This window comes from Acomys minous, assembly GCF_964271855.1.
Source record: "Acomys minous genome assembly, chromosome: 4".
NCBI lineage: Eukaryota > Metazoa > Chordata > Mammalia > Rodentia > Muridae > Acomys > Acomys minous.
The window spans coordinates 9,904,636-9,923,599 of record NC_140486.1 but is presented as its reverse complement, the minus strand read 5'-3'; the positions used below and the strand labels follow the sequence as shown (position 1 = coordinate 9,923,599).

Here is an 18,964-nt window from a genome sequence, read left to right as displayed (position 1 = left end):
GTTAGAATGGGGAGAGACCAAAGAGGCTCAAAGACATGATCTAAGAAGAGGGGTAGAGTTTTCAAAGAGGCCTCTTTCTGAAAATAAATAGAGCAGTTGGAAGAGAGAAAATAAAATAAGCCAAGATGATTTTCTTCTATTGAGTGGCACCAGACATTTAAACAACACTAAAGCTGCCAACGCTGATTCTCCTCAGCAGATATAGATCTCTCATAAGTAATCCCTGGAACAAAAGGCACTTGTGCAAAGCGCTTTCCGGGAAGAAACTTCCTTATCTACAAACCGGAAGCTAAATGCCCCTCTTCCAGGGAAGAACAGGAAGAAGGGTGAGCAAAAAGTAGCGCGGAGTGAATCTGAGTGCTCAGAAGTATGGCTGCCTCCTCTGCACAGAGCAGCAAGCACCGCATAGACCTTCTCCAGCAGAACTAGTGGTGAAATGGCTGAAAATTACCAAGGAACTAGCCAGTCTGTACCTTGGAAAGGAGAGCCCCAGGAGGAAGGTACACGCCAATCATCCGTGCCTGGCAGAAAAGAGCCACTGAGGAGGCAGGTGCCAGGTGCAGCGAAGGGTATTACTTTACCAGAGTTCACCGACTGGCTGTCCAATCCCTTTAACCCAATCTGGCTGAAGGGCCGAGAGAAGAACATTCTCATTAGGATATGTAATGGATCATTTCCAGTGACCAGATGGTTCCCTATAAATACAGTAATGACTTTATAGGCATGTCTGCCTGGAAAAGTAACAACAGTTTAACCACCACAGTATGGAAAACCTACCTTTGGGCTTCTTTATAAACCAAATAAAAGACCGAGGCCTTATAAAATGGTATATGTGAAATCATCCTCTTTCATATACCTGACTGTTTTCACATAGTGAAATTAATAAACACAGTCGATACTCAGTTTAAATGAAGAAAAAATAGAATTTATCCACACTCTGAAGGTTATCTGAACATAGAAGGTCACAATGCTGAGAAGCACACATATGTGTGCATGTTGACAAACATGTTTCCCACTAGCAATGAGGTAAAGGCTGACCAGAACTCTAGGGTGATGCCTGCTTCCAAATCCATCAAGTGGAGACACCTCCAAAGCAGCTGTGTATCTCCATGCCAAGGAGTTCTTTCCTGCAGGCTCCAAACAGTTCTGTGACCATCTGATCCTACCTTGCTGTCATCAACCATCTCCCAAAGTGTTTTCCTATTATTTTATCCCCTTCCCATCGATCTTTTGGAATTATACCTTTGCATGCAAATCTAATTTTTCCACTTTCTGTCTCTTAGTGGCTTCCATTGATTTTAAGCAAAGAGCAGGAGTCTCTTTTGCATGGTCAACAAAGACCAGAACAAGAACCCAACCCCTTCCAGTCTCATCTCCCAATGAACCGAGTGTCTTTATATATTCCACACTGCTCTTCGGTTCCCCAAAGGGGCTGTAGCCACCTGTACTCCTTCTGTGTCCCTGTGATGCCTCTCCTCATCCCAAAATGCTCCTCACTTCTGTTGTCACATGCTAACTTGTGCTTCCCCTCAGGACAGATGGGTCAGAAGAACCTCTGCCATCTACAGCACTACGTTCTCTTCACAGCCCTGGTTGGGTTTGGACTGTGCGCGTCCAGTTTGAGTTTTCCGTCTGTGCAACCAGGCTGTGTGTGATGATCAAGCCTGAGGGTGGGCATAGAAATCATTGATCAATAATAAGCATTGCTGCTATACACAACTGCACTACCATCACTGCTCTGAAAGGACTCAGAGCCTTAAACATCACCAAACATCAAAATAAATAATTTCTAAAGCACACTCTTTGTTTTGTTGGGCACAGGCATTAGCAGCCACAGCTTGGTGAATGATTAACTTCTGGATCTCCCAGCTACCAACACACTCCCCTGGGGTCAGAGAAACCACTGACAACCAGCTGAGTTTCCCCGATCTCCCTAAGTCAAGCACACGTAGTTCCTTAGGTCTCAGCAGCCCAAGAGGACTCAACAGTAACTGGAGGGTGGGGGTGGGGAGTTAGTCAGCCGTGGGTCTCTTTGCACAGTTTCAATGGTACTGACCTGAAAAGGACATGAAGGAAAGAACGCTAGAGTAATTCCTCCCCATGGGCTGGCCATCTTCCACTCACTTCTTCTCCCCCTGCCCTTCTCTAACCCACGACAAGTACCTTCTGCGTATGTTCCCTCACCCCCTGGCTTCAGTGTGGAGGCAGCACCATGAAGACATCACAATGAGGGAGGGAACTGAGGTCAGGGCAGACTCTTTCCTACTGGGCCTTGTGCTGGCTTTGTCATCAACCACAGAACAGGACTCCTAGCACACTTATGACCCTTGTCAGCACCCATCTCCAACAAACATGAATTTTCTGGAACTGATCTCCCTGACAACCACAATCCTGCTGTGAGCAAGGCTCTGCTAAGCTTTATTACTAATCTGAAGAGACAGGAACCATCTTGCAATCTCTATGCTGCCAGCTCAAACCCAGAGGAGAGACACGTGGTTCAGGAAGGACAAACTGGGGCAGGAGAGTAGAGACAGAGGTAGGTTTTAGGGAATAAGGGACACATTGCATCAGGGCTTCTGGAGGAAAGCTAGAGGACGGAGAAGCCACTCAAACATACTTGAATACACATCTTTTGTTCCCTAGTTGCCTTTTATACAGGGTGCACTTTGCCGTGTCAAATGCCTACACAGATGCAAGATATTGATAATGAGGAAATCAATAAAATCTTCAAGTTTGGCTTTTACTTCTCCAATACATGAAAGCTGGTTATAACCAGACCCTGGCTGTGCTATCAAACACAGTGGCAAGGAGAGCTATAGCAGAGTTAAAGCCCCAGAAATATATGCAACTACTTCATTGACTGGTTAAAGAAGAAAGTGTAGGGGGAAAAATGGCCCAGTGCTGCCTAGTAGCCATAGTCAGTACACAGAGAGCAGAGCAGTTAAGTTTTCCAGACAGCCTGGGGTTGACCTTGGGCAAGTGACACCTATCTCCAGAGAGTATCTGCTCAGGTCGCTGGCCCTAGAATAGAAGATAAGCTGGGGCTATTTTGGTCTCCTGAACTCTCAGGACAAGAGATGGGCTGGATGTCTGTGGTGGCTTCTCTACATTCCCAAGGTGAACTGCTAAATTCAGCCTGAGAGTGGGGCCTCGGGCTTGTAGTATTCCTACAAACATACACCACCAAACATTGGAGATTTCCCTATGATCCAAAGAGAGTCTTGATAACCAAGAAATGAAATGTTTCCTTTCTAAAGGGGTGGTGGCACTTTCGATTCAGCCATTTTTTGTCCTTGGATATATGTTTGCTTCCTGGCAATCTTCCACAGAAAGTGGTAAAGAATTCAAGAAGGGGCCAGAAATGGCATCCTCCAGGTTAGTGGAAGGTGAGTTGTTGTACCCGAAGAAGAGTGTGGAAAGAAGGAAAGTAGCCTTGTTTCAGGCCATTTCCATAGCACACGGCAACACGGCTTCAGAGAAAGGCTTCCCCTTTTCGGGTCTCTTTTGTAAGGTGTATGGCCTCTACTTCATGATGAGCCGGCACTGTGCCACACATACTAGCTTCTCTGAGATTTATGAAAAGTGGATTGACTCTAAGTTAAATAGGAAACATATAATAACATACTAGAAGCAATGCCGTATATGGTTACACATGCATGTGAGAAAACAGGCATAATTTAAAGTATACAAGTTCTAACTTATATACTAAAAGCTATTATTTAAAAGTTTAAACATATGTGAGAAAACTTCATAGTAAATATGATGACATCTGGCATTGATGCCAATATGTCGACACTCATAAGTGAGAGAACATCTATAAAATTATATTTAGGTCACAAATTAGACCACTGCTGAGCATCTCTGGTTAAACATTAACACACACCAGGATCTGCCAGGAACCTGTTTCTTAAGGTGCTGTGCCCGAGCTAATGAATGCATCATTGGCATATTAAGTTCAGGGGACAACAATTGAACAAGAGGATTTCTGGGGATTTGTTTACCCTCTTGTAGCTAGAAGAAAGTTCAGAGGAAAAGAAAGAGAGAAGAACAGAATAAAGATGGAAGAAAGGAAAGAAGGATTTCATTTGCTCCTGTAGAGCAGCCCAGAATTTATAAAAATGGTGTGTGTGTGTATGTGTGTGTGTGTGTGAGTATGTGTGTGTGTGTGTGTGTGTGTGTGTGTGTGTGTGTGTGTGTGTGAGAGAGAGAGAGAGAGAAAGAGAGAGAGAGAGAGAGAGAGAGAGAGAGAGAGAGAGAGAGAGAGAGAGAGAGAGAGATATGCTGTGGGTTTGTGCTTGCCACATCTTCAAGTCACGTCACATGAAAGACAGTGAGAGCGGGAACTGCTTACACAAGAAAGCCTATCACTCACAAACAGGCTATCACACGGAGCTCAGCCATCTCAGGGACTGCCGCTGATGATGGGCACTGGCAGAACAATATTGCCTGTCACCTCCATTCTGCGTTTGTTCAGCTGTAAGCCAAGAGGCTTGTACAGACCCCTGGTTCTCAATTCTTGCTGCCATAGAATCACATGAAGGGTGGTAAACAAATATCCTTCCTGGTACAAATCCCACAAGAGAATCTCTTTTTTTGGTGGATAACAGGCATTGACACTTTAATAGCTCTTCTGGTCAGTCTCCCATGCATTCAGTGCAAGCTAACGAGCACCGGTCCAGGTATTCCAGAGAGGTCTAGTTTAACCCCGCATCCTCCAGCACTGTTGCACTTGAGGATGCTGCTAGCGCCAAGACTTGACCACATGTAACTCTCTTCCCGCCTCTTTGTGCCTCTGGGAAGAATAGCTGGGAGGAAACTGGAGCATAGAATACAGAAGGTCAATTTTTACATAGTCAAGCTCATCAAGGCTGGACAGTCTGTAAGGGAAGCTTCACTGCAGCACAGCTGCCTGGGCCATTGGCTTTGTGGTTGCTTTGCAAGGAACCCATGGGTTAAGTGGGTCGCCACCATTGAGCGGCCACCCCAGATCCTACGTGCACCCTCATGCAGGAACAGTTTGTTTAAATCTCAGCAGCTTGACTACGTCATTGCCCATCCACAGCTGATTTTAATAACCACGATGAATCTGTATCTTTACAATAGGAAATCTCAATGACAGTTATAGTCTAGGTCAGTGGTTCTCAACATGTAGGTCCTGATCTCATGGGTGGGGTTCAAATGACCTTCTCACAGGGGTCATTTAATACCATTGGAAAAATAGACTTTTACATTATGATTCATAACGGTAGCAAAGTGAGTTATAAAGTAGCAACAATAGTAATTTTATGGTTAGGAGTCACCCCAGCATGAGGAACTGTACTAACGGGTCCCAGCATTAGGAAGGTCGAGAACTGTTGCTTTGGGGCTATTTCGTGTAGGGGCAGATTACTCCACCCATCTTTTTCTTTTTTTTTAATCCACCCACTTTAACAACAACAAATATCTATGAGGTATTTCATCAAAATTAGGGAGACAGAAAGTTTATGTTTTAGGAATTCTATTTAATCAATCAAGGCCATGTGTATATGTAGATACAACCCCATTTAGTGATTTCGGAGATCAGTCTTTCAAAATACTAAGGGTTCACAGGAAGCTTTCCTGTTTTCTTGTTATGTTTTGAAAAGACACCCAATGTCTATAGCCTTCACACCCCAAAGTAATCGTTAGGAATTCATTAGTAATTTTCACTCTTGTATCTGTCAAAAACCCAGAAATCTTTGGTAGGCCAAATGTGACCCTAGTCTGAAAAACAATATTCCCTGTCACTTATAGTTAGTAAACCTGACCCCAAATGGTCCGACAATCCCAGCCATGCTACTTCAATAATCTATGATGAAGGAAAAGAGCTCAAGCCTTAAGTGGTTTTAAACAAAGCAAAGAGGAATAAAAAAGGAACCCACCTATGATGGTAAGTGGCATCATGGGACCGATGAGGAAAGTAAGACTGTAGCAGTAAGGGCCACATATGGCATGTTGTGATCATCTGTAATTGTACTTTAGTAAGTCATGTGATTCTAAGAAGAGAGCAAGATTTGAAAGAAGCAATGGCACTGTTTGACAGTGTACTAAATTTTGGCCCAATGCCATAGCTTTGGCTCCACATCCACTGCACACAGGTAAGAAGAAACCCTCCGTCACCACCCTGCTCTATGCAACAAGAATGAGATTTTTTTCATTCAGAGAGTAGGGTTCTTATTAAATTAACCAAAATTAGGATATGACCCCTGTATTTAAGCCTTGCTTTGAACATTATGTAGAACATCTTTTAGCCATGAATGTCTCCTTATTTTGTATCCCAAGGAAAAATTGTGATGCATAAGTTAAATCAAACGACCCACCTTCTTAGATTTGATGAAATGCTATACAATGGGTCAAGACCCAAACATTTTTATAAAGGGAAAACCTCTGAGTGTGCCAGGAGAAATGTACCTCTTATACCTTTTGTTAGTGCTGTTCAATGGTAGTGACCCCATTCTTTTTTTTTTAACATTTATTGATTCTTTCTGAATTTCACATCATGCACCCCAAGTCAACTGATCTCCCAGACCTTTTGTACCCTTTGTCCTTGCAACTACTCCTGAAGAAGAAAAAATCTTTGTGGCAGCTGTAGTGTGTCACACAGTATATACTTTTGTCCACATATCTTCATTTGCAAATGTTCTACTTTATGTATGTGATTATTTTTGTCCAAATATGTACCACGTATGTGCCTGGTATGCTCGGAGGCCAGAAGAGAGCATTGAATTCCTGGAACCAGAGTTGCAGATATTTGTGAGTCAACATGTGGGTGCTGGGAACTAAACCTGTGTTCTCTGTGAAAGCAGCCAGTGCTCTTCACTGCTGAGCCATCTCTCCAACCCCAACATCTGGAGTTGTAACGAACTCTCCATAGATCAGTGTTCAAAGAAGTTTACACCCATTGGTCTTGTCCAGTCACCTCCCTTTATAGACAATAAGGGGAACATTCAGAGGCTCAAATGACACCTGGCTGATATCTGGCCATATGGGGAAGCTAAGACACCAGATAATTTCATAGTCCAGCCTTTCACTCTATAGTTGTAACCAACTGCCATAATTCCCCAGGGAGAGGGTGGAGCCTGGAGATCATCTACCAGAACCAAGTGCCAAAATGTTCACTGACTGATCTTGTATCATAAGTTCATGAGTAGGATAGCCATGTCAGATCCAGAAGATAGCATTTCACAGCACCTCTCCACACCCTCCACCTCCCCTTCCATGTTGTTCCCCGCAGCCTTTCACAGGGGGAGGAGGTGTTATAGACATAGGTGTCCCAATTAGGATTGAGTACTCAGTCTCTCACTCTCAATACTGTGATGAGTTCTGCATCTCTCCACGGATTGTTGCCCTCTGCAGAAAGGAACTTCTTTAACCAAGGTCAAAGAGTAGCCCAGGTCAACAGGTACAACTATAAATGCTCAGAAGGCCGCTTGACAGTGTGACCTTTTAGCAAAATAACAAAACCAAAAAAACCCTGGGCCTATGCCCTCCCCAGCCATGGGCTTTTGACTGAACTACAGTATGCCTTAAAACCAAGCAGAGAGTGACTGGTTACCCCCCTTGCAGTCATGCCAATCCTAGATGATGGGTATAGCTTGTCTGACATGTTAGTATTTTAGCATGTAGAGTACAGGAGTAGGTAAGACCCCTGATGTCCTTTCTCCTCAAGCAGCCTGCACAGCACCTTCTGGCACTATGAAAGCTAACCACCAGGAAGGCAGCCTCCCAGTTGACTTCAGACTGACTTCTTGATGTCCCCCAGACACTGAGAGGTGTCTTCAGCAATAGTGTCAGACCGTGCTGTTATTGAGGGTAACCAAGGGCACTGGCAAGGGCCTGTGTGGCTTGTTCTGAGGATCTCTAGCTCCTAGGGAAGCATGCCATGCCCAACACTGATTTTTACATAGCAATCCACGTCTTGTGGGAGAGGTAATGTCCAACCGGGCCTGGCAATTCCCTTTGAACTCTTTTATTAAGTTGTGTTTTGAGATCACCTTACTAACTAAATGTTTTCGTAGGCTTTCTGAAAGATCCATAGCTTTGTTTAACCGACTCACTACCTCCTACTCATCCTCACATCCCTAGCCTACTCTTGCTCCATCACCCAATCCTTTAGCTTCCTTTCTTATGATTGAAAGTTCACATGTATGCTTCCATGTTTTTTTTTTTAATTGAATGTGAGATCCGCTTCCATATGACTTTCCATATACTATTCTTTGGGCTATCCCTCCCTGCCACACCCCATCTCCAGCTCCCATAGTTTGGTTCCTATATAGTAATAAAGGGTAGATTTGTTCATATGGTCACCCCAACCAAGAAGGAGAATCCAGCAGGGCCACTTATTACTGGAAGGTTCCAACATTCTTGAAGCCCTCCTCTGTATAATTTCTATATAAAACAGGCCGTTTGGCATTTTCAATGACCCAGGCTGCTTTGGCTTCCTTGGGATAAACTTTTTTTTTTCTTTCTCCTAGATTCTGCTGCACCAAGAATAAAGCCCTAAGGGGAGAAATTCTTCTTCAAAGTCAGAGCTAGAGAGCACTGTGTGTGGTACTCTGGTAGTTCTCCTTTGTAAGCTGGGTGGGAGAAGGTGGGGGGTATATTTCTAACAGCAGCCAGCATCAAAAAGGGTATTCAGACTTTGCAGCCCACAGGATGCATAAAGGGGCTGAGAAGCAAGGGGGGAAGTCAGTTAAAGACAATTAGCACATCCAGGTTGGCAGTGGGAGGAATGTAGGTAAGAGGTTTGGCTTCTCCAGGGGGCAGGGGGCAACATGCAAACTACATGTGTCAACAGGCACTGACAGCTGCCTGGCAATGGCTCTGCAAGGAGGTAGAGCCCTAGTTCCATCCCTAGGGAGTGGGCTCTGGTACACTTCTGACTTCATTTCTCAGCCAGACAGCAGTGCTCTTGCCTCGCTCTCTGTCTCTTGCTTTCGTTCCAGTGGGAGTGAGTTTTATGTAAACAAACACACAATAACAACAAAAAATGTCTGGTACATAAGCAGACATCTGCATTTGCTCATTAAAGGGACTGCTTCTTTATTTTACTGCAGCCCCGACCTGTGTATCTTACAGCCTGAGAAATATTTGAGTTTTGGAGTTAGTGAGATGCCGAGACCATAAATATTACGTTTTCCTTTTGAAAAGAAAAATACTTGAATGTTGTCACTTATTCACCACCCACTATACATCATGTTCTTTATATAAACTCAACCCAGCTCCTACTCAATCCTAAAAGCAGCTGAGTTAGCAGATCATAGAAGATGGGGTAGAGAGAAGCAGAAAAAGAGGAAATGGTGTGTCTAACATTCCATGGCTAAGAGTATAAGAACTGGGGCTGTAGGAAAATGGTTTAGTGGACAAAAATATTCACTGTGCAATCCTGAGGATCCAAGTTCAAATCCCCAGCACCCACACACAACCAGGCAGACCTGGCTGAAGATTCCTGTAATGCTTGAATTGGGGCAGACACAGAAGCTAGTTCCGGAGAGCTTACTGCCCCTCCCCAGCCTAGCTGAAAGATCAAGAGCCTAATTCAGTGAGATGCCTTCTTGTCTCAAGGCAACAAGGCTGAGAACAACAGGAAAAGACACCTTCATGCCCTGCTATGGCCTCTGCATGCTATAGTCAATGCACCTACCCCCACTCCAAAAAACAACAGCAACAACAACAACAACAGCAACAAAAACAACAAAATGAAAGAGTATAAGGACAACCAACTTCTGGTCTCTGGGCTCCAAACCAATGCCCTCCCAGTGTAAGGAGAAGAAACAGCAATGTTGAGCAGCCATCTGTTTCCTACATCACCTCTACTTTCTTTCTTCTTCAGGACAATGAACAAGCCAACTCAGCTAATACCATTCGTCTTTGCTTTGCAAGACTTAAGCAAAACTTTATTAAGACTACTACACATTCAAGGAAGAGTTTGATAGGTATCGCATCCCTGAAGGAAAAGCTAGGCTGTCAGTTTCAACTTAGACAGAAAGAGACTTAGCTGGGACACATGGCATGAAGAACCAAGCAGCAATTCTCTTCCATGGGAACCAGGCTTGAAGATGGTCACAGGAACCCTTATTATGCTCGGTCCTCCATCACTGGAAGATGCCACTGTCCCTGAGGGCTGATGTGAAAGCCACAGAACAAATCAGTGGTTTGTCTTTCATCTACCTGGTGTGTGTGTGTGTGTGTGTGATTTTTCTCTGAAGCATCTGAAGATCCATAATCTACATTTTCTCCATTATAAACCATGGACCAAAGTGAAACATGTGAGAGAATATGGTCATGTTCTCCGGCCTCCAGGATAAGAAAAACTCTGCATTGTTTTACTGTCTGTCTTGTTTTGAAAGTCCTGACAGTTCCCTCCAGTGCCATCTCAAGGACATCATTTCCCTCCACATGTTCTGAGTGCATGCTTGTGAAGTCTATGTTCCCTTTAACTGGATGAGATCCGTACAGGCCAATTCCTAATAGTTCTGCCTCCTCAGGACCCACAACAGGATCTGGTGTGCAATTCAATTTCAGCAAGTCATTCTGAATAAACACATTTTCAAAATTATTTCTATTTAGAATATTTTTAAAAACAGGATCTGTGAGATGGCTCCAAGAATAAAAGTACTTGCTACCAGGCCTGACTATCTGAGCCCCAAATCCCCAGTGCCCAAATGGTGGAAAACAAAAAACAATTCCTGGAATTTTTTTCTCTGACTTTCACATGTGTGCCTTGGTGGCACACATAGGGGCTCAGGGGGTAACCACACAAAATATAAAGGGCTATCCATTTAATGTCACAAGTAAATTGAAAACTTCCCTGAGGTAAGAAGTTTAGTTCAGTGGTCCCTGAGTCCCTGGGACAAGGTTCTCAAGTTGGGTTGAATAACTTTAAAATCCCAAAACCCAAAAAAAGGAGAAGGAGTCTTTTTCTAGGGGTAGACTTGATAATTAGTTATCCAACACCTAGTGGTCAGCCCTCAAAACATACACACATAAGCAACACTAAACTGACACAACAGGTTATATTTATATATTTTTCATCTATATGCAACAATAATAATTAAGAGACCATGAGTTTGAGAGGGAGTGGGTATGGGAGGCGTTGACAGGAGGAGAGAGAGGGGCTAAGTGATGTCACTATATTTCAATTAAAGAAAATGTCAAGACATGGAGAGGCAACCCCCAGAGGTGGGGGTGCGGGGGAGGAGATGCCCAGGAGGTTAAGCCTAGCATCTTCTCCCCTCCACATAATTGTGATCTGCAGCCAATGCCGACAAGTCTTGCCCATGAGGTCTGCAAACCAATCCCACCATTCCTTGGAGAAGAATGGTAGAGTCCCAGGTTAACCAGGGCCCTGATGCCCAGGTTAACTAAACCAGTATGGTTCTCAGGTTAAGCACATTGCCAGCGGCTCTGTGACTGCCCTGGACTAATCAAAAGTACTAAGTGATTATTTAATAAAAACCTTCTGCTCAAAAAAGAAAGTCTTTAGCAAGCTTGAGTAACAGGTTGGCCATGAAAGTTGGTTTTGTTTTAATTGTGACAGGATCTCCCAGCACAGACTGGCCTGGAACTCTCTATTTAGCCCAGGTTTGTCTCGTACTTACGGTGATCCTCTTACAGCTAGAACTGAAGGCATATATACAGTAGTGGAGAGCTATCCGCCTCCTTTCAGAATTCTGGGCAGCGGCAACGAGTGGCCCCTTGTGGAGGGACAAACTCATGTTTTAAATATTTCTTCTTAAAACTGTTACTGTAGTGTCTTTAAAAATCGAGCCCTAAATACACAAATCTCCATTTCTGGAGAAAAAACAAACAAACAAATAAACAAAAAACCTCCATGCAAAACTGACATGAGGCTATTTTTTCCAGATAAAATCTGTTGTTCTTCTGCCACAGCTACCCAAGATTCAACAGGGAAGCAGGAAAGCCTCAGGGTGGGTGCGGATCCACTGAAAAGAACAGGCTGGTAAATTACATCATCCCTGAGCTGGCGGCCCAACTGAATTGGGATCACACAGCTTGCCACACAATGACTTCTGCCGGCCTCTCCCCTCCCAGGGCCAGCAAAGCAGCCCAGGACAGGCCTTATCAGGAGCAATCGGTGTGGAAAAGTACTTTCTGAAATAGATCTAACATAAACCAGGCATGTCGCAGTTGGTTTTTGGTAGATTTCAGGAATGTGGGAGGAGTTAATTTCCTATGCATCTGGGTGAGTTCAGAGTCTGTTTGCTGAAGGCAAAATGTCCATCTACTTCCTTCTTCTCTGTTAGCAGATAACCAGAGAGAGAGACAGCAGAAGATAACCGCCCCCCCTGCCCCCCCCCCCCCGCTTTTTGTTTTGTTTAAGACAAGAAGAATCAAAGGAGATGAGGTGGTGTTGGAATGCCCGCGCAGAGCAGAAAGTGAATGTCCATCATTCTGAAGCAGAGTGGACTCAGCTTGAGAATGACCTCCTCTGCGTCTCAGCTACAGCCTCTCCGGTTTCTCCAACAGACTGTGCGAGGTCAGAATGCAGAGGCACCCTGCTCTTCCTGCAGTGCATCAACAAGGAAACCTAATTTCCATAAATCCATTTTAAGCATCTTTACCATTAGAACTTCGCAGACATCGAGCAAAAAGGTAGACCAGCACATATTGCATCCTTCACTGTCCACAGGGGAAAACTGACAACTGGGGAAGCTCAGTGATTAATCTAAGGTCCCAAAGCTATTTTGATAAAGCTGAGTCAAATCCCATGATCCCTTTCTCCCCTCATCCACTGTCACTAGACAACATTTACCACGGGGTACATAGGATCCAAGGGAAATGAGGCTTTCTTAATCAGCAATTTGTTTTAAAACATGAGGGGAAATAAGTTGCTTTGAGTTTTGAGTCATTCTTACATTTAAACGATCACTTTTATGACTGATAATTTTGCTAATTAAGTAAGTGTGGAACACTTGTCTGCTCCCTTTTCATGTGTGTTTAGGAAAGAACAGAGGACATAGGAGAATTGAAACCCGAGCAAAACAGAGCTTAAAGCACCCTAGAACATTGCATGTGCTGAGGGCAAGTTTCCAACTGCCCACTCCCTCCTCGGCCATCTGAAATTAACACCAGGCCGATTTCCACAGGGCTCTACTCAAGAAATAACAGAGGAAAATTTACATGTGTGGACTTGGTTGGGGTGGGGGTGGGGGTGGGGGGGTGATGGGGAGGGCAGGGGAAATCTATTGAAGTGTCAACAGGGATCAACATAACGTGTGAGTGAATTGGAAGTTGTATACTGTCCCCTGGAGTCACTGGACAAGCCTCTCATGTCAACGGGAAGAAGTTAGCCTCTGTGCACATCTGGTAAGGACCTCGCTCCATCCCATATCATCAGCTCTGTGTCCCAGAAACCAGCCAGAAACTAAAACCCACAATCATAAGAATGGCCATCTTTCAAAACCTTGAGGGTTTTTTTCCGTTCAGCATCATCTGGGAAATGACCCTGTGGGGACACATTTTATCTTTGTTCTCCAAAGCAGAGTTCTATTGTTAGCTTAGAACAAAACATTACACTTACTTAGTGTGCTTCTGTGAGTGTGTGTGTGTGTGTGTGTGTGTGTGTGTGTGTGTGTGTGTGTGTGTGTTCTTGTGGAGCAGGGGACAGCTTTCCAGATTTAGTCTCTCCTCCCATGATTTGGATCCCAGAGAGAGAACTGAGGTCATCAGCATTGGCGATAAGTCTTTTTACTTATTGAGTCATCTCAACAGACCAGGAAAACAAAACAAAACCAACTAATATTCTTAGCTTTTTGTTTTATATTTTCTTTCCAATTCCTTTGTTTGTTTGATTGTTGTAAACATCTTGACCTACTCTGGCCTCACATTTGCCACCATGTAGCCAAGGCTGGCCTGGAACTCTTGATGCTTCTGCCTCCACCCCTTAAGAGCTAGAATTACAGGTGTGCCCTTCAGTGCCTGGCTCTGTTCTCTCTAAAGATGTCTTCCCCTACTTTCTTTACACATCTAGCATTTAAAATGATGCTTACTTACTGTAAAACTAAAGATATCCTTACACAGCGTATATATACCCTTTTAAAAATAATTACCTTGTCTCACACTGCCGCCCTGGTGCCCAGAATTTTTGCTGCTATGGACACTTAGCCTGCTGAGTTTATCTCAGTTTGACTTTGAGGAGCCAACATCTTTCATAGAAAAAAGCAATGCCTGTTTGTGGAGACTTGGAGGTACTTGAAGCTGACAGGTGCTATATAAATGAAATATCCTTCCAATTACTGCTCTTGTACTATATTGAATTAAGCCATATAACCATAACTAAGAAAGCCAGTCTGCCCACGCAGCAGTGCCCTTCTTGTCCTGGTGAGCTTCATGTTTTTCCCTCATAAACACAATCACTCCCCATCCCACCCCCCCTACCCCGCCCCAAAGTGAAATCTAAATCACCTTCCAAAGTATTAGTGTTATTTGGACAAAACTCCACACCATCAAGAACTAAACTGACAAGGTTTCAAAGTTCGTAAACTGAATCCTGAGTAACAGCTCAAAATGCCCTCTATTTTTAGTACCTGAAGAGTCGTTTGTGTGCTCTGCTTGTAGGCAGCAAGTTTGACAGGAGGATCAGAAACTAAGAACTATTGACAGTACGGCAGGGGCATCTCAGCATGACACACGACGGAGACCATCATATCTTCCCCCACAAACACAATTGCTTAAATAAAACAAGGAAACGTCAACACAGCCACCAGGCTCCCCAGGCCCTGTGCTTGTTTCTTGGGAGAGGTAGTAAAGAAACAAGCCCCACATCTTCAGAGAATGGTCAACTGATATCAGAAGTATTTTCTTTTTTCCAGGAGTAGCTGCTATTGGCCAACAGAGTTAACCTTGTCTCACAGGGAGCATGAAGTACATTCTCTCCTCCCTATGGCCAATAGCAGATCTCTGCCACACCTGTTCCCTCTGTCTTTAGCATAATAAGTTGTGTCTCCTGACTTTGACCAGTAGCTTCGGTTTATGATTTTTGTCACCACACACAGTGATGCTGTCAGGTAACAACATGGAAAAAGATACAATTCTCAAGAAAAATTATTAGAAAGCCTTCACATTATCCCCATGCATTTCTCAGTGTGCAAAAGCTTTGGGGGAATAAAGCCACTTTAGGGGTGAATAGTCATTTCAGAAGTCTGGCACTGTTGTGTGTTCTTTATGTGGTTTAGAAAATTTCTACACAGGAAAAATCCAGGATGGCAATTCTCAACATTGAAAGAATGATCAAATTTCCAGGTATTAAGGAAATACTCTCAGAGAGAAGAAACAAAGCTAATAAAGGGTATGCCAGTGACATCACAGCCAGGGCCATCAGTGTCCTGTCTGCAGTGTGAACCCTGGAAAAAGTCACAAGTGGTGTACAAGAAGTTCCCCTACAGAAACAGAGATCAACAGAAGGCACTGGTGGAAAGGGGGAATACGAGGAAGCTCTCCAGAGACTGAGGAAGAATAAACAAAGCCCCAAATGGTTTTGCTTTGCACATATATAGGCAATACTTTGGTTTGGAGAAGAGGGAAGTAGAAAATAGCACAATCATTTCAGGTAGGAGTGGGTCACACTGACAAAATCCAAGGAGGTAAAACTGGTGTGTAGCTAAAAATAGAAGAGAAAGGTCAGTGAGTATGTGAAATCACCCTTAGCTGTAATCTGAAATGCTATGCACTGGTGAGGATGTTAGAACCCAGGGACAAAGGAGAAGAGCCCAAACCAACAGGGGCGTGAACAATGGTCTTACAAAGATTCATTAATAACATTTGTTCTCCAGGTGCAAAGTGAAAACTGTGTGGGGAAAGAAGAAAGTCCAAAATAGGGGAAGTCATCCTTCCTCAGAAATAGTCACTCCAGCTGGGTGTGTCAGTTGATGCCTCTAACTCCACCACTTGTACAGATGCAGGAAGAGGACAGATGTGCATCAAGGGGACCCAGGCTGTATTATGAGTTCTATCTCAGAAAAGATAGAAGAAGGATGAGAAGAAAAAGAGAAGGAATGGGAGTAAGTGCTAGTGGTGGAGAGCCATAGTGGCACAGCCTATAATCTCAGGAGGCAGAGGCAGGAGGATGACTGCAAGTTCAAAGCCACTGTGATGTACATAGAGTTAAAACAAAACAAAAACACAATCCAAAAGTCAGCCAGAGCTACATAGTGAGACAATGTCTTAAAACAAACAGTTACCATTCATCTAGAGCTGTGGTTCTCAACTTTGCTGTCGCTGCGACCCTTTAACACAGTGCTTCATGTTGTGGTGATGCCCCAACTGTAAAATTTCACTGCTGCTTCACAATTGCAATTTTGCAACTGTTATGAACTGCAATGTAAATGTCTGATATGCAGGATATCTGATATGCTATGCGAACCCCCAGAGGGGTTGATACCCGCAGGTTGAGAACCACTGATGTATGAAGAGAAGGTTTTTAACGTGACAGTAAAGAAACTATATAATTCAGAGGTGTTCTAGGCATACCTATGCAGCCCGGTGCCCCCAGGAAAACTTCTAAGACATTGACGTCATAATGAGTGAAGACAGCAATGAGGTCCTGTAGAACATTCCTGAAATGTGACTTCTGAGGCTGGTTTTGGAGGGAGTCATCATGTCCCCTGGCAAGCGTGTACGCTCAGTAACCTCACACATAAAACCTTTTGGCTTCTGTCAGAGAGAAAATATCTGCAGTTGGAGCAGGAATGTAGCGCACATGGCATTGTTTATATTCTCCTGTGAGTGTGTGTGCATGGTGGTGTGTTTATATGTGAAAATCCAAACATCATCAATAAAAAATATAGAAAGTGCTTCTAAAATAAGCTTCCTCTAAAAGCGAGTTAAGCAAATACAGGATGATTGATGGTGAATCCACAAAGCACACAGATTACGAAGTTCTGTTATCGCAGACTGAACAGAGTCAGCCTTGGGGACGTCTCACTCCCCTTCAGAAATGCATTTGGTTTCACATAAATGCTTCACAGTCGTTCTAAATTTTATCAGTAGTCATCAGGAACTCCCAGGTATGAATATGAATAAATGTTGGCACCATAATATCAAGTGGAAAGAATAATAAACTAGGAGCTGAGTGATTGAATTACAGCTGGAGCTCAGCTCCTTACTGACTATGTAATCTTGAGAGCATGTTATAAATTTCTCAAGATGTGTATTTCAGTCAGCAGACAAGCTCCTACTATGTACACAGTTACCACTCTTGGGTTTTGGTATACGTGATAGAGGAAGAAAACCAGCACCACTGGACTTCAGATCCACCATGCCTTGATGGACAAGGGCAATGAAACAGTAATCACTGCAGTACAAATACTGGTAAATACCTTGTGAGAGAGAGAGAGAGAGAGAGAGAGAGAGAGAGAGAGAGAGAGAGAGAGAGAGAGAAGAAGGAAGAAACAGGTCTTCAATAGGGGCCTAGAGATTTCAGCTAAGTGAATACAGGAAGTCCCCTCAGAGGAAGTAACTAGGGTCAAGCACAAATAACCAGAGTTGGCTAGTCAAGTGCTTTGACACTGATAGCAAATGAAAAACCCCTGAAATGGCACTCTATGAGGCTTGTGGGGGGATAAAAGAGGAAAAATGGTCTAAGAAGTCATAAAGGCCATCCTTTGGCCAACCTCTCTAAAGTGTTGTAAAGGTGAAAGTTTAAAAACAAAAGAAAACAAATAGGTATACTCTACAAAGAAAACGGAATTACTGAAAAGGGGGCACAAAACAACTTCATATTAGACAAGTCCATGTCAGTGGCCGTCCAGCAGCAGTCAGCAGTAGTTATTAGTTAGTCTACAGTAGTGTGATGAGTCAGCAATAGTTAGTAGTTAGTCTACAGCAGTATGATAAGTCAGCAGTAGTTAGTAGTTAGTCTACAGCAGTGTGATAAGTCAGCAGTAGTTAGTAGTTAGTCTACAGCAGTGTGATAAGTCAGCAGTAGTTAGTAGTTAGTCTACATTAGTATGATGAATCAGCAATCGTTAGCAGTTAGTCTACAGTAGTGTGATGAGTCAGCAGTAGTTATTAGTCTACAGTAGTACGATGAGTCAGCAGTAGTTATTAGTTAGGCTACAGTAGTGTGATGACTCAGCAGTAGTTCCCATATCAGGCTGCCTGTCAACATAGGTTCTCAGTTCTTTTCTGCCAATGACTCATTATCCTACAACAAGTTTGCAACTTGAATGAATCGAACCATTTGTTCAAAGTTCAGTTTAAGGAATCAGCAACATTAGTACCATTGAGATAAGAATTAAAGCCTCAACATCTAGGCCTGACTGTTGACTCACACTTTTAAGGTTTCGTGACCCAGGATAAGTTAACTAACTTCTCCAGACCTAGTGTTCTACATGTAACAGTACAAGTCAATAAAATTGTTTTCTCTCCTCATGCCATCCAATTGTTGGGAAGATTGCGTATTATGCACTAAAGTCTAAACAAGACAAGCACTCTTTGCCATATGTGCCCCCAATATTCTAACATACATCTTGATTATCATTCTGTGAGATAAGTCTTGGTGGTCTTGTTCTAGTTTGTAAGTAAAAGAGATAACGTCACAGGAGCTCCATCACCATCTGTAGAGCCCTTGATCTGCCTCACAAAGAGTTCTCACTCACTGCTCTCCCTTTTTTCTGATTTCCCACAGTAGAAGTAGCATCTCCACATTCCATAAGAAATGACTCTCTGAGTAAAGACCCAGGAGAAGGGCTCTGCTAAGGACAAGCTGAGGCACCTTGGGCAAGTCTCCAAGCTTTTAGCTACAATTAACATTCCATTCCCATTGTTTCAAAACACTGATCACACAGCAAACATGTATGCTTCATGCACAGCAACACTTCCTGGATTTACAGAACAGCTTCAAGTTGATGCTTTCATTTTAGCATTATAATAACTCTGAAGAGTCAGAACAGGGCAAGTAAACTTGCATGGGGGGGGGAACAGA

The 18,964-nt window shown here is 43.5% G+C and overlaps 1 protein-coding gene across 4 annotated transcripts in view; it reads right to left on the bottom strand.

Moving 5' to 3' along the window:
• Positions 1 to 18,964, bottom strand: part of SETBP1 (SET binding protein 1) — a 363,443-nt gene that overhangs the window by 250,215 nt on the left and 94,264 nt on the right. The window contains exons 1-2 of one of the 4 annotated variants that reach the window (XM_084778782.1): positions 2,057 to 2,101; positions 474 to 695 (exon numbers count right to left, since the gene is read on the bottom strand). The exons of 1 other annotated variant lie outside the window; for it this stretch is intronic. In XM_084778782.1, coding sequence (XP_084634908.1) covers positions 474 to 515 — 42 coding nt within the window. In that variant the 5' untranslated portion in view covers positions 516 to 695; positions 2,057 to 2,101. Of the gene's footprint in view, positions 1 to 473; positions 752 to 2,056; positions 8,253 to 18,964 lie in introns of those variants that run through there. 2 more of the 4 variants (XM_084778780.1, XM_084778781.1) reach the window with 2 other exon arrangements.